Consider the following 22,009-nt stretch of genomic DNA (forward strand, 5'->3'; position numbering starts at 1 on the left):
GAAAAAAACTGAGATAATGTATTTAAAAAGACCATATTAGTTCGATTGATAATAAAAACAAAACCGTGAATACTTAAATTTTAATAGAAAAGATGTACTATGAAGTTAAATCACTTTCCTCATATCTTAATTGAGATCTATTAATGTTAAAGATAAGAACAAAATGTGAGATACTGTACTTAAGACCATATTCTGAAGCCCCTAAATGAGAACACCCTTAATGTGATTGACAACACGCTGTTAGGAAAGACCTCGATAAGAGGTTAGGCAAAGGTAAACATTTCGTTTAATAAAGTGGGTGTATTTGCCGCACCTGTTATATGTAGAAAACCCCAACGTAATAGGTGCTAGGTAGGCATGATTTTTTTATTTGACATAAGGCAGTACGATTCTCGCAAGAGTGTGACTGGCATTTTCCTACAGAAATCCAGTTTAATCCCTTTATGACCACCGAATGAAACCTTATTACATCAATTTTATGCAGTCAAATGGCTGTAATACATATGAAAGAAATAAAAAGTGATCAAAACGCATTGTTCAGCTACAACAAAATCTTAATATAATGTTTCCGTTCATGGGCTGTATTTTGAAAATCAGAAAAGTGTTGTTTCAACTTACCAGATACGTAATTTAAAGGAGATACAGCTGGGTGAATATATTAGTTCACTAAAAAGACGTGTGCTGCACAAAAGTAAACTGTTGCGACCCTACCACAGCCACACAACGAAGACATCACAGCTATCTCTAACATAAGCTAAAATATCGAAACATCGATTGTAAGAAATGAAGATCGATGCTTTAGTTTTTATTCATGGAGGAATATTGTACATCCATAGTATTACTAGAATTACAGATCAATTGCAAGCAAATAACAATTGATGTAACTCAGTTACCAAAGTAATAACATTATAAATTGTTGACGATAATAGATCAAAACAAAACTCAAAATATCTTAATTTCCAAAACTAAACAATGCAGACATTAGTAGAAATTGTAAAAATGTATGTGGACGCTAAATTAAAGTCCAAAATGGGGACGTGTCCACATAAATGTGGATTTATGGTAATCCTGTACATATGCACATATTGAATGCTTACTGGAACCAAGTGTTAGTGACGAAATCGATACACATAAACCATACAGTATTGCTTTCTGCATGTATTGTTGCTACAGTGAAGAGTTTTCAGAATTTCAGCTTTACCAAATTGCTAACTGTACAGAATGGTTTAGCAGATAGCTGTATCTGATAGTTGAGTGCTTAAAAAATTACTTATTCTGAACCAAGCTTTTGAATATTAGTTTTGATGAGGAAAATGCGTTTTGAACAGCAGGAATTTATTACATATGCAAGGAACGATTCAAGAAAATTCATTTATTAAATACAGGGATCATTGCCATTTTACTGGCAGATTCCTAGAGGCTGCCCATGCAAGCTATAGTTTAAATTATATACCTAATATTACAGTGGCAGTAGGATTTCACAGTTGAATTATGATGCTCATTTCATAATTATGAAACCTTGCAAACAGTTGCAAGAAACTGAAAACATATCGTGGCCATCTTTCTGTGATTGCAACAAACATTGAAAATTATGAAACATTTACTAGAACTATCGCAGTGAAAATAAATGCGATATAAAATATATTTTTGTACATTATTTAAATTTTGTGCCGAGCTCACTTGAAAGTTTGTTTCATATTAAGTGCTTGAGGAACTGAAAATAACAAGAAAGTATTTCGCCGACGGAGAACAAATTTATCTCATTAATGATAAAGTCATGTTTCCATACAAGTGTGTATTTGGTGAATCCATTTTCTTGGGTGAACAAATGACATCAATTGAAGCCTTCAAAAGCTTTCCGATTAGTAAAACAACCATCAAAGAATATGAATATAAATAGCATGCAAGGTGTGGTATTTATTTAAATGCACGGCATTAGAAAATTACTCCAACTTATATTTGAAAACTGAAGTAGCGCTATTGACCGATGTCTTTCCAGATTTCTGTGTAATGTGTCTCAAAATGTACGAGCTGTACCCAGCCAATTGAGAGACTTCGCCTGGTTTAGTGTGCTTTGCTGAAAACTACTAACGTAAGCTTGAAACTTGTCATGGACACAGAACAATTACAGTTAGTTGGGCTTAGCTTCAGAGCACAGACGTACTGTTGCAAACAATAGTTACATTGGTGACGATAATGACAATAATAATAAATCTAATATTATAATCGCGATGTCAATAATAGTCTCTACAGATGGGCAATGGTGTAATACCTACCACTCTCTGATTTTGCATGGCTATGACTATCTGTAGACAGTTTCATAGTAATGAGCATACAAGATGATTCAGACATAGGTCATATTTTAGAATTACATCTTGAGTATCCGTAATATAGCCATGAACTTCATTCCGATATACCGTTATGCTGAGAGAAATTAGTACCACCGCCATCAACAAGCCAGGAATTCCAAACAAGCTGATTTCCACATGATACGATAGAAAAATTAAGTCACCACAAAAACTGAAAGTAGTGCCTGAATAATAATCTTGTTCGAAGTGAAGTTCACTAGATAGCACCATTTCCTCAAGCTCCCTCGATGAGGCCGTATGTCGATATCAATACTCAGCAACGTATGAGTGTAAAAAAGTAATTAGAAAATAATTTTCTTTGAAATTACTAAAAACAGTATTTTTGGCAAAATTGTGCTGAGTGTACGAAAAATGACTGATGTGAAGCTAGTAACAAGCACAGTGTTGTTTTTAAGGAGAAATTGCTGATATTGAATCGAGTAAATTGAAGACTGGTTCTGATAAACTAATATCTGTGGGAAGGGCTGATTAAGATACTTCTAAGACGGTTCTTGTATATTACCCTTATGCTATACGTTAAAGAAATTTGAGGCAGCAGATGTTAAATCTGTTACACTGCGACAGATTGCTGCATATATCACGCAACTACCTCAAATATTCTTGATGATATTACAAGGGGAGAGCATAGGTGTTCTGACACTTCATGTTATCCCAATAATATTTATAAAATCCCATGTGCTAGTAAAAAGAATGTGGGTTTCATGAAATATGAGTTATAAGGGGCACTAGTATAAAATTCAAAAGAATGAGAACAAAAATTTACTCTTGAAACTGAAACACAATGCGTAATACTTACAACGAAATTTGTGAAGCGCTCATCGGATATGGAACTAAGTATTGATGATTACAGAGAATGTGTATTCCCGAATGACAGTGATAACTCGACCGTTCAGTATGAAATTCGATTCAACCTCATTACAGTTTCCGATGTAAAGCAATGTAAATTAGCGTTAGCAAAGAAAATATGGTAAACGATTCCATGCTGGATTATAAAGTGAGCACTGTTGCAGGGGTCATTTTCGGGAAGGCAAATCAACAGCTGAGTGCACAACAGAAGATGACTTAAAATTGATTTAGTAGTAAAACTTGCTGAGTGTGAATTGCAGCCTGCATGTTATAGGCCTAAAAAGATGTGAATTGAAAATGTAACCTGTGTGTTGTAGACGTCCGGTTTTTGATTTAATATAGCAATTTAATGTTCCATAATATACTGACGGAAAATATAGGAACACCAATGTTCAAATGTGTGTGAAATCTTATGGGACCTAACCGCTAAGGTCATCAGTCCCTAAGCTTGCACACTACTTAACCTAAATTATCCTAAGGACAAACACACACACCCATGCCCGAGGGAGGACTCGAACCTCCGCCGAGACCAGCCTCACAGTCCATGACGGCAGCGCCCAGACCGCTCGGCTAATCCCGCGCGGCACTAGGAACACCAATAAATAATTAATTTAGAGTAATGAAATTTTGGGGATACATTTGTCTGGGTAACATATTTAACAGATTAACACTGCAAAATCACAGGTTAATATTAAGTGCGAGGTAAGCCACTACAAATGTGAAATGCTAGTACATTAACAACCGGTGTAACCGCCAGAGTGTTGAATGCAAACGTGAAACCATGCATGCATTGTGTTTGCCGGAAGTCAGTTTATGCGATGCCTGTTGTAGTTGGTCAGTCAAAAATCGACGGTTAATGTGTTTGTGGATGACACTGGAGTTGTCGTCCGATGATGCCCCATATATGCTCAACTGGAGACAGATCTTATAATCTAGCAAGAAAAGTAAACATGTCGACGTTCTGTTGTGCACTCAGCTGTTGATTTGCCTTCCCGAAAATGACCCCTGCAACAGCGTATTGGGCTACAACAGCGGTATGTGGCTGAGCGTTATCCTGATGGAAAACACCCCCTGGAATGTTGTTCATGAACGGCAGCACAACAGTTTGGGTCAACAGACTGACCTACAAATTTGCAGTCGGTGTGCGTAGGATAACCACGAGAGTACTCCTGCAGTCATACGAAGTCGCACCCCAGACCATAACTCCAGGCATGGGTCAAGTCCGTATAGGCGGAAGACAGGCTGGGTACAGGCCCTCGCCTGGCCTCCTAACCAACACACGCCCATCAGTGAATCCGCTGCAGAACCAGCTTCCACCAGAAAACACAACAGACCTCATATTGCGCCCCAGTGAGCTCTCGTTCGACACCACTGACGTCGCAAATGGCGATCGTTTGGAGTCAGTGGAATACACGCTACAGGACGTCTGGCTCGGAGCTGTCCTTGAAGCAACAGATTTGTAACAGTTCGTTGTGTCACTGTAGTGCCAACTGCTTCTCAGAATGTTCCAAATGCAGTATGATGCGCCATAGCCATACTCCGAACACGATCGTCTTCCATCTCGGTAGTGCTATGTAGCCCTCTAGAGCTCGGTCTTCTTGCGACTGTACATTCTCGTGATCACCGCTACCAACAGTCATTTATAGTGGTTACATTCCTGCCAAGTCTTTCTGCAATATCACAGAAGAAACATTCAGCTTCTCATAGGCCTAGTACCGAGCTCGCTGAAACTCAGTGGGGTGTTCATCATTACGTCTTTGTCACCTTAAAGACGTTCTTGAATAACATCAGCTCACCACGTCCAATCTCAAAGGCAACTAACGATCACCATCGTTACAGCGTGTATTTAAAGCAAACCTGATTTGCTTCGCTCATAGTGGCACTACTAGAGCCACTCTAATGCGAGTGGCGCGAAATGTGAATAGACATCATCTTTCAGATGTATAAACATGCCTACTAACTTTCGTTTAAGTCGCACAGCTCCTTCTTCGTGTTGCAATTTTTTTCTGTCAGTGTTTATTAGGGACTACATGTCTCAGTGCTTTTACTGTGTCTATCATATCTGAACCTGCAGGGCAGACTGAATATTCCATCTCCTTCATACATGTGTAAGACTGCATAGATTATATCACATGACAGCTTCCCAACAATGGCTCACGCTCAGTTTGTAAGACACTGCATTTGTAACGACTTAGCTATGTGCAAACAAGCGAAGTGTATGTCTGTTCCGCCCTCCATGAAATGCAATCACGCAATTGTCAACACCACTGGATGAGAATGATGAAGCCCTCTGATTTGGCCTGTTCCAAATAAAGGTGTGTGGCTTAGGAAGGAGATGAAAAATGTGATTGGACATTAAAATACTGCGATTGAGAAAGGTAACTGCGTGTATTGGCTTGGAAGTTCTTTGATTGGCCTAATTCCAATATAGGGGCGTGGCTTAAAAAGGAGTTGAGAAATGTGATTGAGCTGTAAAACACTAAGCTGTTTATTGGGGGAACTGAATAAAAGTACTGGCTTTAGACGACTCTCAGTCAGGGGCGTGGGGGGGGGGGGGGGCTGTTATGGCATAGGAATAGGGGAAGGGAAGGGGAGGGGAGAGTGGAAACAGGCACTTCTTAGAAATGTGGGGAGGTGGCGAAGGATGGAGAAGGGAAGGAGGGGGGGGGAGGGGGGGAAGGCGAGAGGATGGGATTTCAAGGTCGTATACTGTACTACACATGTAAGTGATTGAATCTTATCCAAAACAATTTTCTTTACAGTAATGTCTACAGAAAACAAATGAAATGCGTCTTGCACTCCGTTTTCCCATTCAGACAACAATTTTTACGTATTCTTCTGAACTGACGGCGTACTCCTCTTCCTTTAAGTGCCAGCTAGTGTAGGTGAAATCAGGAATTGGTAACAGGCCATCTGGCTTCAGTTTTCTTCCAACACCAGGTCTCAGTGTCAACGCATTCGGCCGAAAAAAGTTTGCTGTATAATTTCGTGAACTCATTTACCCTACAATTCTTCTTTTTCGAGGCAATGGTTCGAACATTCCTTCGTGTTTCATGAGTGAAAGATTACATAAAAAGCTGGAAAATTCCGACGTGCAGTTTATTTCCACGACTGTTCCAAAGATTAAAGGAATTGGTGCAAGTGATATCACAACAAAACTACCAAGTTAGTAATAATTTTGTTCAGATCAGTGGCCGTGTGCTGGTCTTTCGATTGGATGCCAATTTGATGACTTTTGTGACCCTAATCTAACCCAATTATCCAACGGGGGAAAGGGGATCGACAGTTTAATATGGAATCCGAACCACGTGACATTCCTGGCGATTTCTCACATTGTGGAGAGGTGAAGGTCAGAATAAAGGGAGACTGAATATTTCCATGGCTCGACCGGAATTCGATCCAGACCACCTTTCGGGTTCCAGGCTTCACGAATAGATCATCAGACTCGACTTAATAATGTTGCATGGCCCAATGGCCTGGCGCAAATCTTTCACTTGGACACTATTTCTGCGACTTCTGTGTGTGTTACCCAGCGGCACTCACAAGGGGAGGCCGCCAATTGTGAAATTCAGATTCGATTCATACTGCGCATAATAAAAGCTCATGGCCAGAGGTGTAATGTGGCAAAGCACCAAGATGCACTTCTCAGCCGTTGTCGAGAAAATCGACAGTTAAAAGAAACCGTTACGGTGATATACTCTCTACGATTAATAATTTTCTACAGCGTCGTGGCGCAGCGGTAAGCGCTCGGGTTCGTAATTCGAAGGTCGCCGGATCGACAATCAGTTGCAACAATTATGCATATAATAAGTTGTTGAAAGTCGTTTGTCGTGGAAAAACTGGCGACTTCAAACATCATTATGTTTTCCGCAAACAAAGTTGTATTTCACAAATGTTATTAATTGTCTTCATAATGTTAACCATGTATAGTTAAAGGAAGACGTAGAAACGATATTCCTAAACGAATAAGTATAGCGTAAGTCAAACGTTCGAATTAGAGAGCCCACGAACACAAATTTGCTGTAGCAGGTATGAAATATAAACTCCGTTACTCGCTCGTTACACTTGAAGGACAGATGTTGAATGGGCCGAAACGAGCCGCCGTATAACAGCGTAGTTGCCTGCTAACCTCGAAAGAAGGTAGATGCGGCCCCTAGTGCAACTTATAACATCGTCAAAAATCAGTGCGGATGTGAGAGCTTTGGTACACCCTGTTAAACAAACGAAAAAATGGAGGCGGTACAATTGGAGAGCGACCGGGTATTTCACGGCTACGGTTTCTTTTAACTGTCGATTTTCTCGACAACGGTTGAGAAGTGCATCTTGGTGCTTTGCCACATTACACCTCTGGCCATGAGCTTTTATTATGCGCAGTATGAATCGAATCTGAATTTCACAATTGGCGGCCTCCCCTTGTCAGTGTTCTAAGGCGGTCACCCATCCAAGTTCTAACTAGGCCCAACGTTGCTAACTTCCGTTAACTGGCGATGGCAGTTGTATCCAAGATGCCAACGTCCTTAAGAACCAATTTGAATAACCTGTACGGACCTATGATTTGTAAAACTTAGTGCCGGTCCCAGTGGATAGAAACAATTCAATCTGCACTAGAGCAATTGAACGTGCAGCGGCTGTGCTTGCGGAAAGTAATACAGTAACAGAAGTTACGTCCTAAAGATTCACAGGACGTGCAAGGTTTAACTCCTGCTGACCTAAAAATCGAATCACGTTGACCCGATATTTGCCGGAGCTCATTAGGTTGATCTTCCCTTTCCTATCTATGAACTTTCCTCAGATGAAGCCGGTTTCAAAAGAGGCGGAATGCTCAATAATCGCATTAGTCATTTTTGGGTCGATGAGACTCCGCACGTTGTAGGTGGGAAGGGTCATCGACACAGAATTGAAGTGAACTTGTGAACAATCATAGTTAGAGATTGGTTAATACTCTCGTATCCAATTCTTGCTTCGTGCCTTTGTGCATACTGTGTTTCCGAGAGATATACGACTAATTGCCACGTTGTTGGTGATATTCCACTTGACCTTCGCGCACGTACTTGATTCCAAAACGATGGAATCACAGATCACCATTAGTGCCGACAGCTAACATCATCTGACCACACCTGGTATCTACTTATAGGAATCTGAAAAGCGTTGCATATAAGACACTTATTGAGACTGTAAAGGATCTCCTGCCAAGCTTACGCTAAGCCTGTGACATCGTTACAATAACACCTCAGTTTTTTCAATAAATTCTTAACTTCTTTGTAGAATGACATCATGCCTGCGTAGAATCTGACGCCACACCATCAGTACACCAAAGACAAATTTGAAATTTTCTGCTGCGACTCATTCGTTTGCGCATCGATTTTCCCTGCCCTAAATTGATACACTTACGCTACTCAATCTTTCCTGGCAGTTTATGTTATTACGGAAACACCGAGTATTATTACAAACATACCATAATTGAAATTGTCTATTCTGTAAACATCAATGACATGCGACTCCGCGGCCGTGTCACACATTGGTTACGAGCGAGGCAACATGTGTACTACAGCCCATCCTTCGCCTTGTGTGTTCAAGTGTGAAATTAATGCGATACCTGTTTCAGCGGCGCTGTTACTGCCTCTGGTGTCACCATACCCGCAGCTGGGCAGAGAATCAGATACCACATCGGACACAGACGATGACGATATCGGCCCCAGGTAAGTTCATGCTAGTCTTCAGATTGAGTGCTGACATGGTGTTCCTAATCTTATTGCAGAATGAGACCAGAATCAACTTTCTATAGCTTCCTTCTATCTGGAAGTGAAAACACGAGTCTGCATTTCTGTAATTTTATTATGTATTTGTCCGGCTAAAATGGAGATACACAGAACTGGTATACATATGAATGGATTGGCAGCCTGAAATGAGTGAAAACATCAGTTTAACATAGAGTCTACCGCCCAGTTAAAATTACGTAAATTGACTGAAATGATGAAAGCAGGCAGATGTTGGATGCCAAGTACATTATGTACAAGAATCTGTTACAAGAAAGGTGAGAGAGGATGATACAATGAGAGAGGATGATACACTGTAGTACCCAAAGAGGGCGAGCTTACCATTACATCGTCTCAGGTCTGGAAAGAGATTGCAAACTTGGTATCATCTGTCTGTCGTGTTGGTAATTTCTCCAGTTACCTTTACTAGAAAAGGCTGGTCCTTGGAAAAAATAACATAGACAAAAACTGTCGCCATATTTCTATTGACGTCACAGAGATTTAAGTGACAGCTGTATCCAATTTCAAAGCCCAAAAAGAACAACAGCTTAACCAATCAGCGAACTTCTTTGGTGCTAAAATTTCATTCACACTTTTGTCTATGTAACTTCCCCATATCAAACGTGAACTTCACTCCGTCGAAAGTAAAATTCCGCCACTCTTTGCCAGCTTCTAGCTTTCTCCGGTGACTCTTTCCTCACCAACTATATTTCAACAGTAGGTACAGCACCACATCAAAGTCAGTTTAGTTCCAAGGATTTCGCCGGCACTCTTATGACAGAGATAAATTCACAACTGATATCCATTCACTAATTATGGTTTTGATGGTATGTACCTATATGACGTAATTAGATTGTTCTTCCATACTCTGTTTCATTTAACAATTGATACAGCAATAAATATAGTTCACTAACAAAAAGTAATAAACAGGACTGAACGTTCTAAGTTCTTGGGTGTCTATATTGATGAAAACTTAAATTAGAAAAGCCATACAATAAGCTTGCAAAGTCCGCCTCCGGTAGCTGAGTCGTCAGCCCGACAAAATCTCAATGCTTAGGGCCCGGGTTAGATTTCCGCCTGGGTCGGAGATTTTCTTCGCTCAGGGACTGGTTGTTGTATTGTCCTCAACATCATCATTTCATCCCCATCGAGGAGCAAGTCGCCGAAGTGGCGTCATATCGAAAGACTTGCACCCGGCGAACGGTCTAGACGACGGGAGGCCCTAGTCACACGACATTTATTTGACTTGCAAACTTGAGGTTCAGCTACTTTTATCATAAGAATAAATAGCAACCTTGGGTACATAGAAATCAATAAGCCAAGTTTAACATATGTTTCATTCATTAATGTCCTATGTGATAATATTTTGGTGTAACTCCTCACTTAGTCAAAAAGTATTCATTACAGAAAAGAAAGTAATTATAATTGTATGTAAAGTTCACACTGTTGAAACAACTGGGAGCGTTAGACGCAGGCTCTAAGTACTTTTATTCACTCATGAAATTTGTGGTAAACAGTCTACTGCACATGCGACTCAATGTTTTCCCGTCGTATTTCTAACTTGCAAAATACTCGGGTGTTAGCCTGGGTCACGTCATAAGTTCTTCATGATATTTCGATAGAAAGACTCGATGCCATCTTCAGCTTTTTTTTATGACTGCTGTTCTGCTCTGTTCGGAGTTCTACATACGTTGGCTGTTAGCTCCTCCACTACTTTATTGCTGTCAATATTCGAATCGTGGCCGCTGTGATTGGTAGCAATGGTGTGGGTGGCGACGCCCAGCTGTGAACTGCCGTCTCCAGTTTCTCTCTTATTGTCATCGAGTGTGGACCTCATTGTATAGGAACGCTTTGCTATCTGGTCAGTGTAGGTTCCATCCCTGATTGGTTGTAGGCTGCTGTATATGTTAATCAGACCATTTGAACCCCAATTTCAGTGCCTTCTCTAATCACACAAACGCAGAAGGAGAATGATTGGCTATTTACTAGGTGTTCAGCAACTAATGCAACTCATTTTTTTCTGAGAACAGGTTGGTTTTATTCATGATTCCAATACACCATATTATTATCCACTGTTTTGGCTACATAAACCTATTTTTCGAGATAATCTTCGTTAATGCAACGGCCTTACACCACCTCACTGAAAGGACCCGCATGGTACCATACCGCTGATCGACGTCAAAGCCGAAGTCACGCTGCATCAGTAACCTCCCATTGCCCACGTACTGCTGCCCGCGCAGTACATCCTTCATTGGGCCAACCAGATGAAGGTCGGAAGGTGCGAGATTCGGGCTGTAGGGCGGATGAGGAAGAGTAGTAAAATGACGCTTTGTTAGTTTCTCTCTGGATGCGCCGACTTATGTGAGGCATTGCGTTGGCATGGAGGAAGAGAAGTTCGTTTGTATTGTTTTGGCGACGAATACGCTGAAGTCGTTTCTTCAATTTCGTGAGGATAGCACATTACACTCAGATCGGACTTGTTTGCGCGACCTTGTTGCGAAGATGACAGACGCTTCGCCTGAAGACTCATCGTGATCTGGTTCATTGCCAGGTCTCCATAGACATTCTGCAAGCGCCTACAAATATCTGTGATGCTCTGGTTTTCCGCCAAAGGAAATTTAATGACTGCTCTCTGCTTGGAACGCATCTCAATCACCGACGCCATTTTGAAGGCCATGTATAGCGCCGCCACCTGTCGGTACGTCATGAAACTTTATGGGCTGAAGCGGGAATACTCCAGGATGTCCCACAACAAATTTCGCATTTTTTTCAACCGAAACTGGTCCAGAAAAACAATATGTTGCATTATTTATTGAATGCTCTTCGTATTTTGGTTTTGTTGTAAACTATGCTATGGCCAGTTTTTATACTATGGTGGGCCACTGGTGATTTGGTGGTCTGGTGTGATTCAGTGCGGCGTCTATGTACAGTACATCGCACGCCTCTTCTAACGCGTTCACAGAGTTCGCAACATATACCATGTCACACTGGGATTGTACTTGGTATCTGTGAATTGTGAACGCCGTGTTCATTGTTTACTGAACCTAACAGTGTTGAGCTCTTAGGGAATGGGCGAAACACACATTTGAGATTGTGAAACTCCAAGATTTTGCTGACATTTCTGGAAGTAATGCCGGCAAAGGGATGCACGCTACTGATTTGTGCTCTTCTTTTTCTTCCTGCTGTTTCCTAGGTAGAACCCGCCTAAACGAAGCCCTATCTGCTTTCCGAGACTAATAGAGATATTCACGAATACAATATTAGAAGGAAAAAAATTGTCTGTACTTCCCTCTAGCGCACAATTAACTTTGGCATAAAAAGAAACACAATACTCAGCTATAAAACTCTTTGACAATTTGCCACTGAAATGCAGTGTCTGAAGCAACAGTAGTGTTCGACATTAAGATTAAAGCTGTTTCTCCTTAGCAACTCATTCTATTTGATGTGGAAAACTTCAGTTTGACAAAAGATAAGCAAGACAATATATAAACAGGGGATGAACGAAAATATGGAACCATCACAAACACAGTACATTACCATGCCTAATAAGTGTACGAAAACCGTAGTGTTCAAAGCATCTTCCAGACGTCTCGGAATGGATAAATACGCCTCCTCTATGGTTTCCAGGTAATCTCATACCATTCTTCCTGCAAAATAGCGGCAAGTGCAGGTAACGATGATGGAAGTGGATAGCGATGACACACCCTTTTCTTCAAACTAGACCACAAGGATCAACACTATTGAAATATGGCGACTGTCGTGCCCAAGGGAGATGCGATAATTCGTCCTCGTCTCCACAAAGTCAGTTTTGGACGACGCGAGCCGTGTGAACATCAGCCCAGTCGTCTTGATCACTACATCACCATTAGGAAACTAAAATTATGTCACGGGATGGACTTGATGAGACAAAATGGTCACCTAATCCTTGGTGGACATGCCGCCTTGCAGAGTAACCGTGAGGCCTAATCCCCGCCTGTTTCACTCTTGGGACTTTAATTTAATCATTACTTGAAACAGTGTGAAGCAAGACTTATCCGACCAAATTAGATTCTTCCGCTGCTCTACATTCCAGGTTTTATAGCTTGGTACCACGTTTTCCTGTTACGGGCACTTGCATGACTGATGTGCAGTTTTGGAATTCCAGCTCTTCAGCAATTCCCAGCTCTCTCCAGGTTGTTCTGGTACTGACAGGGTTCTTGAGTGCGACGTTCAGTTGTGCAGCGAGTTTTCCAGCTTTCGTCCTATTTTTCGTCAAAATCCTTCACGATTGCTATTCAGCCATTTTCGGCTGCGTGGTGATTATGCTTTCCCCGCATGTGGTATAAATCATCGATAGGGTGCCTCTTGAAACACCAAACACTTCGGCTCCCTTGGATACGGAATCACCCACCAAACGAGCACCGGCAACTTGCCCACGTTCATCTTCACTTATCTCCGACATAATCCGCTTCCAAGTACGCAGAACACTGTTATGACCGCAACTGATGCAACGTATTGAGTACATTGCAGAACTGCCGTTCGTGGTCAAATAGGTACCTGTAGGCATCGGTTGCATCTACATTTATATTAATGCATTGATTTCCTGTGTTATTTCCATAGTTTTGTCCAACCGTCCGACCGCTGTACCGTGATGTGGAACATTTTAAAGAAAGATTGGTGACTCTACTCTTTGTCTCTCTCTCTCTCTCTCTCTCTCTTATATATAAATTAGGGGAGTCACATAAGATGTAACACCCGTTTTATTTTCTGAACGGTTCTAGATATTGAAATGAGGTTTTCAACAATTGCTATTACGCTGAGGGAGCACGTAATGTTTTGTTTGGATAATGCTGTGACCTGTGGTATCAACTGAGATATTGAAACAACTATGCTTCCTTTCTTTTATGAACCTTATATCCTTTTCATAACTGCGTTCAACAGCTCTTGAAAAGACGGTTACAGTGATATAGCGCTTGTTAGTATTGGCGTTGAAACCTTTCGTAAGAGATTCCGGGAAATGCATTAACATTGAAAACCAATGCGGCCAAAGTCGGCTATTGCACCAAGCAGATTCCTCATCTCAGGCTCCATAGTTATATGCAGCAAGACAGACTTACTCTAGTAACAAAGGAATGCCCCATCGAACCCTCCTCAGTTTTAATGGTAAGATGGGCCAGTCGATAGCCCGTCAAAAATTGAACACAAGTCAAGCATGAAAACAGAAAGAAGATGTAATGAACTGTGAAAAAAAGAAACAAAAGAGAAACTGTGAACCATCCAAGCTCAAGATTCGCAACATCGAGCGAGCTGGAAGAGCAGTGTTGGACTGCGAAGGGGAAGATCTGTAAGCGAATCTCCATCGTATCTCTCTTTTTTCTCGCAAAATTATGAGCTGTCCTTCCGGTCACTGGCTACGTGTTCACTCCATTCAAATTTGTGTCTGTGTCGTGGTGTAAAGCCCGTTTGCAACAGCTAGGGTTAAGGAAGGTAGCTCCAGACGTACACTATGTGATCAAAAGGATCTGGACACCTGGCAGAAAATTACTTACAAGTTCTAGGCGCCCTCCACCAGCAATGCTGGAATTCAATATAGTGTTGGCTCACCCTTAGTCTTGATGAAGGCTTCCACTGTCGCAGGCATACGTTCAATCAGGTGCTGGAAGGTTTCTTGGGGAATAGCAGCCCATTCATCACGGAGTGCTGCTCTAGGGAGAGGTATCGATGTCGGCCAGTGAGGCCTTGCACGAAGTCAGCGTTCAAAACATCCCACATATGTTCTATAGGATTCAGGTCAGGAGTGTGTGCAGGCCAGGCAATTACAACGATGTTATTGTCACGTAACCACTTCGCTAAAGGCCGTGAATTATGAACATGTGCTCTATTATGAACCTGATGCCATGGAACGTGTGTAGTTTGTAATGTACTATTGTGAAATATTGCAGTGGACAGTAAAATACGTTTGCAATGCCAACCTTTTTCGTCTTTTTTCTTGTGCTATATCTTTATGGCTGTATGTGCGTTCATCCCTCTCAGTACATGTATTGTTTGCATATGAAATAAGCTTCCATTGTCCGCCCTGGTAGCTGAGTGGTCAGCGTGACAGACTGTCAATACTAAGGGCCCGGGTTCGATTCCCGGCTGGGTCGGAGATTTTCTCCGCTCAGGGACTGGGTGTTGTGTTGTCATAATCATCGTCATTTCATCCCCATCGACGCGCAGGTCGCCGAAGTGGCGTCAAATCGAAAGACCTGCACCAGGCGAACGGTCTACCCGACGGGAGGCCCTAGCCACGCGACATTTCCATTTTTTTACCTTTCATTTGCATATTTCAAATTTTTTCGGTTCATCACCATTTTTGAAGCAAAAAATATTTGCCATGACTTGTGCAACGATCCTCGTGTTTCTCGAATTCTTTGCCGGAGGGGTTCTTCCTAAAAATTAACAAGCATTATGTCATTTTACTTGTCTTTTCAAGTGCTTTCGGGTGCCGTTGGAAAGGTGTATCATCCTATTTGAAAGAATCATGTTTGCTTCAATATCTCCGTCGATACAAAAATTGTTACATACCAAAGTATGTAGTCTAAACCGTACTACCATTTGCCGAACACCTCGTTTCGATATCTGGAACCTTTAATGAAATAAATGAGCTTTTAAATCTTACGTGACTGACTATATATATATATATATATATATATATATATATATATATATATATATATATATATATAGAGAGAGAGAGAGAGAGAGAGAGAGAGAGAGAGAGAGAGAGAGAGAGAGAGAGAGAGTGAGATGGCAATATTTTGTTAAACTGAAACGTTCCACCAACTGCGACATAATCGCGTACACAAACAGTGATCCAATACTGTCGAATGTCTTTTTCCAGTCTCTGATCACAATATCAATTCTTTAGAGGATGATCGGTTTCAGTCCGTAATGACCATCCTCAGATCTAAAATATATAAATATATACATCTAGTGAGCAGTGCGTCTTTCAACATAAAACAGCAATATGTATCACAATATACTGTCATACAACCAGGGAAATGTACAGGTAAAATATGGTATAACGTACCTTTCTTACACCATGTCCTAAAGTGATAGGGCCATAATGGGATCGTCAAAACATATAAATATAATCAGCACAGCATCGTCACATAGATCTAAAATAAGGTGTAGAATAGGCCACATCGTCCACATTGCGAGTATTGCAACTGGCTATTGAAGTACAGTAGCAACCAGAAACCTGTTTGCCTACATCCTCCCTAGATGTCGCTTCTGTGGGCTTACTTAGACGTAGTCATCATTTACGCAAAAAACGTAATCTGATGCACGTAGCAGACTTATTAAAATTGATAACTATCATAGGAAACAATTGTGATACGTTAAGAGATGAATGCAGTTACCCACATAAAATTAAATAAAGGTTTCTGGTTGCTACAGTACTTCAGTAGCCAGTTGCAATAATCACTCTGTGGACGATGTGCCCTATTCTACACCTTATTTTAGATCTATGTGACGATGCTGTGCTGATTATATTTATATGTTTTGACGATGCCATTATGGCCTTATCACTTTAGGACATGGTGTAAAAAAGGTACGTTATACCATATTTTATCTGTACATTTCCCTGGTTGTACGACAGTATATTGTGATACATATTGCTGTTTTATGTTGAAAGACACACTGCTCACTAGATGTCTATATTTATATATTTTAGATCTGAGGATGGTCATTAAGGACTGAAACCGGTCATCGTCTAAAGAATTGATATTGTGATCAGAGACTGGAATAAAAAACATCTGAAATGTTCCACACCACAATGTTTGTCGGGAATATGATCTATAGGACGTAGACATGACTAACTAATTAGCAATTTGCCTCCAGACACATGTTCGGAGGCGGCTGGCGAGGAAACGAGCTGTGGCGCGACAGGTGGCACCCCAGGGAGTGGGGGCGTCCACCGTTCTTCCGCCCCTCACGTTGGCCGCCGCGTCCGCCTCCGCCGCTGCCGCCGCCCCCGCCACTAGACGCGGATAGCCCCTTCGTACCTTTCGACGATGCTGAGCCCTCCAGCAGCCCTTCCACCACAACGACGACGACCGCTGGTGGGACGACGCGCCGAGGGTGTGACTGCCCAGTCACCAGCGAGTTCAACCCAGTCTGTGGCACCGACTTGGTTTCCTACCCCAACCCGGGTCGCCTGCACTGCGCCAGAGACTGCGGAAAGCGTAAGTCTGCCACCACCACTTCTAGACCCACATTCTCTCCACAAAATGAATTAATAATACGTGAGACTTCATTTAGGCAGCCCTTACCACTCCATCCTCTGTCGATGCATTCTGACCTTATGCCCTAGGCTTATGGTAATGTTACAATAGTGCTAACAGAGTGATGCCATATTATTTAGGTACTGCGAGAAGACAAGGTCTTTTAACGGTAGGTAAGCTGAATATCAGCGCTACACCCGCGTTTTATTCTCTGTAGATAGAAAGTAGCAGAACATTGTGTCGAAACTAGTTATTACATAAAAGTCGACGGCGTCAAGAGTTTTTCATCTATTTCATCTTTTACGGGATCCGTTGTTAAGAAGTGGCGGAAATTAGTCCAGAAAAGGACTAAATGAAGCGGAATAGTGACTTCAACCAGTATAATTCTGTGAATCCAGAATCTATTTTGTTCAGCTCTGAAGAGAACGCGAAGACGTCTTTCTTCGACGATTCTGGATCTCTGAGGGGGCTGTGTGTTTGATCAGTTAGAGGTATTAACCTCTTTGCACCCAGTTAAAGTCTTGAGCTATTTGCACCTGATACTCCATGCATCGTGAACGGATCCACTGGTTTAAAGGCAATGGTCAGTGAGACTGTCTCAGTTTGTTAACTGATTCGGAGAGGACCGAACTACGCAAGCTACCTAATGATGTTTGGCGGAAGGTACTTTTTGTACCACTATCTGAGCCCTCCAACCCTGTTCCATTCGCGAATAGCGTATGGGAATAATGATTGTCGGTAATCCTTTGTACTGGCTCTAATTTCTTGAATTTTCTCCTGATGGTCATTACGCGAGAGGTATGTGGGGGGAGGAGGGGGGGAGAGTAATATGTTGTCCGACTCTTCCCGGAAAGTGCTCTCTCTAAATTTCAATAATAAATCTCTCCGTGATGCACAACGCCTCTCTTGCAGCGTCTGCCAATAGAGTTTGTTGAGCATCTCCGTAACGCCCTCGTGCCGACTAAACCATCCCGTGACGAAACGTGCCGTTCTTTGTTGGATCTTATCTCCTCTATCACTCCTGTCTTGTAGGGATTCCAGACAGATGAACAATACTCAAGAAGTGGTCGAACAAATGCCTTATAAGCCACTTCCTCAGTGCATGAGTAACATTTCCTTAAGATTCTTCCTATGGATCTGAGTCTGGCATCTCATTTTCCCACTATTTGTTTTATGTGGTCTCCCTTAATAGTTATTCCTAGATATTTTTTGAGATACTGTTTTCAGCGGTTTGTCATCAATAGCGTAGCTGTACAGTAGTGGATGCGCAATATGTCACATTGATTTACGTTCAAGGTCAGCTGCCAGAGACTGCAACATTCATCAGTTCTGTGGAGGCCATTATACAAATCGTTACTATCTTCTTGGTGTTGCTACTTTGTTACTGACAGCTGCATAATCTGCGAACAGCCTTAGAGAGCATCCGACGCTTTCTATTAGATCATTTACACATATTGCAAACAGTAACGGCCCTATCAGACTTCCTTGGGGTACTCCGGAAACTACCTTTACAGCTGTTTGAGAGTGACGTGTTGAGTTCTGTCTGCATGAACAGTCGCAAATGTGTTCAGATATTCGATAGCTTGTATTTTTCCCACTAAATGAGAGTGCGGGACGGTGTCAAATGCCTTGCTGAAGTCAAGGAACACGACATCAACCTGGGCGCTATTGTCTACGGCGCTATGGATCTCATGAAGGAACAGAGCGAGCTGAATTTCGCAGGATTTCTGCTTGCGAAATCAGTGTTGATTATTATAGAGGAGATTTTTCTTCTCCAAGAACGTCGTAATTCTACAACAGATTGACGTCAACGATACTGGTCTATAACTGTGTGCATCTGGTTCAGAACCGTTCTTAAAAACGGGAATAACATGCGCTTTCTTCCAGTCGCAAGGCACCCTTCGTTGCTCAAGCGATATACGATAGATTACTGCTGGAACAGGTGCAAGTTCTTTTGCCTAATCTTTGTAGAATCTTATAGATATCTCATCTGGTACTGGCCGGAGGAGAAAGAATTTCTACTGTTGAACGCCCGGAAAACAAGAGATCATTTTCAGATAGGTGTTTTTACTTGACAGAATACTATTACGAGTACGATCACACTTATTTAACCGCCAAACCACTGTACTGTTCTACATATTTATTGTGACGGTAAGTGGGAGCACCAGTGCGAGGTTGAGAGGCGTGCACAACAACTACATTCCAAGGAAAGCAGTTTCTTATTAAATACAGAAATGTACGTATTTAGAACAAAACACATTCAAGGAAGGAAACCGTAGTTTTCCTTAAAATTTTATTACCATAATGCATGATGACTCCAACGGACAGTCATTAAAAAAAACACAAGAGAGCTCCACTTACGTCGGTGGTGAAAGAATTTACAAAAATTTAAATTCTCTGGGACTGCAGCGTTTAAATATCCTGTGAGGACATTGGATGTACAATAAGCCAAAACGCTGCTGTATTCAAAGACTTTTTATTAACATATTATTTTCTGGCGCTATAAGCTTATTTCGGCACCATGGCCATTGTCAAGCTGTCTGCAAGAACATGGAGTTGTTAGTGCATACATGTATGTCTGTTTATAACCAATAGCAATTTTGCATATATCTGTTGCAGTAGTTACCTATATAACACATTGTTAACGCCGTCGGTGTGTGATATACTGCTGCGTATCGTAGAAGTAGCGCAGACGAAATTTTTATTCTCTAGATAATAATGTCTCAGCAGTGGAGTTTGTTGATAAGCAATATTCGCTAATACCTATTTGACATATTCCGTAAATTTGACAGCTTCAATTGACAGCATAGTCAACGATGTTATGTGGTTACATAGTTGGCTTATTCGTCTATGGAGCTGTGTGCGGTATTAGTAAATTCTGTCTGATGTTCGCTGGTGTTGTCTTTGCCTGTAAATTTGTTTTACTCGTTATCGTTTACTACAATTCCAATAAAGCTGTCAATATAATTTATTAAAATTATAGAATATGATAACAGACAAAACAAATTACCTTCTTACGCTTCGATGTACTTCATAGTTCATGGCCGATGAAGAGCATAAGCATCCAGATTTTATGAAGTTACATTTAAAATTACATTATAATGAATTTTACTCACCATAAAACTCTGTAACTGAAGAATTAACAATATATTTCAAATAGCTTTATTATATTGTACAGCACTTAAATACTTATTACTCATAATATTTACAAACGCTGCGCAAAACAGAACCTCACGTCTCACAGCTACAAAAACAGTAGAGAATGGCGGAAATTGCTTATAGTGGTTTCTAGTGCACATTCCTTCATATGATGCTAAAATCGATCACTAGATTGAAACACTCAGCGGGAAAATCTTACATTCTTACGTACATTACCCTCTAGGCACAACGCTCTACCTTCCCAGTATTTGTGTCACCAAAAACCATATGAAGGTTCACCTGGAGATGATGAGTAGGAAACTCTTAGAAACGTTGCGAAACGGCGACACCACGACTGAGTTGGAAACTCGTCGAAACGTTGTGACAAGATGACACAACGACTTCAGGTGAACCTGAAGACGATCCCTGGGAAACTCGTAGGAACGTTGCGACAATACGGCACTACAACTGAGTGGGAAAATGGTCGAAAAACTGCGAAAAGACGACACCACGATTTCAGGCGAAACTGAAGACAATAAATAGGAAAATCTTCGAAACGTTGAAACAAGACGACGTCAAAACTTCAGGGGAAACTGATCATGACGAGCAGAAAACCCATCTAAATGTTGTGACAGTTCAGTGCTACTACTTAAGGCGAACCTGAAGATGACGACAAGGAAACTCGTAGAAACACTGCGACAAGAAGATGCCTAAATTTGAGGCGAACCTGAAGATGAGGCGGAGGAAACTCATCGAAACGTTGCGACAAAATGACGCCACTACTTCAGGCGTAGCGGAAGGTAAGGAGTAGGAAACTCGTCGAAATGTTGCGACGGGACGATGCCACGACTTCAGGGGAATCTGAATATGACGTGTAGAAAATTAATTGAAACGTTGCGAAGAGGTGACGCCACGAACGGGCTGATAACCAGAGAAGATTTGATCGCTTAAATTTGTCGAGAAAACCTGCATTCCCACGTAGTGTCACAATTACTCGCATTATGTGATGGCTGTTGCCGATGCAAATTATTGGTAAGTAGGAGATTACAGAGATGACTGAAAGGTTTTGTTTGTTTTCAGGTGTGGAGATCTACCACATGGGTAACTGCGTGACGACGTCCACAGCACAGCCGAGAGGCGCCAGCGGGTAGCCGTACGTACCATGCGTCGTAGGCGCTGCGGAGGCGCCAAGTCGCGCAGCGCGACCCACACCAGAGGCTGCAAGACCTGGTCGCAGCAAAAATTTGCCTGCTCTGTATTTATAATAGAAAATACAATGTAATAATTCACTGTGTGCTTCTTATTTGCACCCTACAAAAAAAATCTTCCTTTTCATTTGTATTTAAATTTCTTTAAACATGATTTATAACTAATCTTAGCAAACAATGGAATGTTGAAAGGTGCAAAGAATCTACGAGGGTTATGTAAGCGAAACGAACTTAAAGGCAATATTACAGAAAGGAAAGGGGAAGTGAATGAAGTTGAAATGGGTGATATGACACTTATACATGTCTTTGACAGGCCAGTGAAAGACCTAAGTCGAAATAAGACTCTTGCAGTAGACGACATTCCATCAGAATTACGAAGATCCTTGGGAGAATACGCAATAACAAAACTGTTGCATCTGATATGCAAGGTATATGAGATCGGCGAA

General features: G+C 41.5%; 1 protein-coding gene across 1 annotated transcript in view; it reads left to right on the forward strand.

The window, feature by feature from the left end:
• The window catches only part of LOC126458762 (uncharacterized), a 48,230-nt gene extending 26,586 nt beyond the window's left edge, over nucleotides 1-21,644 (forward strand). Inside the window, exons 2-4 of the mRNA XM_050095817.1 lie at nucleotides 8,821-8,914; nucleotides 16,835-17,178; nucleotides 21,436-21,644. Coding sequence (XP_049951774.1) covers nucleotides 8,821-8,914; nucleotides 16,835-17,178; nucleotides 21,436-21,506 — 509 coding nt within the window. The 3' untranslated portion in view covers nucleotides 21,507-21,644. The remainder of the gene's footprint in view (nucleotides 1-8,820; nucleotides 8,915-16,834; nucleotides 17,179-21,435) is intronic.
• The last annotated feature ends 365 nt before the right edge of the window (nucleotides 21,645-22,009 follow it).

Source organism: Schistocerca serialis, chromosome 1, assembly GCF_023864345.2.
Source record: "Schistocerca serialis cubense isolate TAMUIC-IGC-003099 chromosome 1, iqSchSeri2.2, whole genome shotgun sequence".
In the NCBI taxonomy this organism is placed as follows: Eukaryota; Metazoa; Arthropoda; class Insecta; order Orthoptera; family Acrididae; genus Schistocerca; species Schistocerca serialis.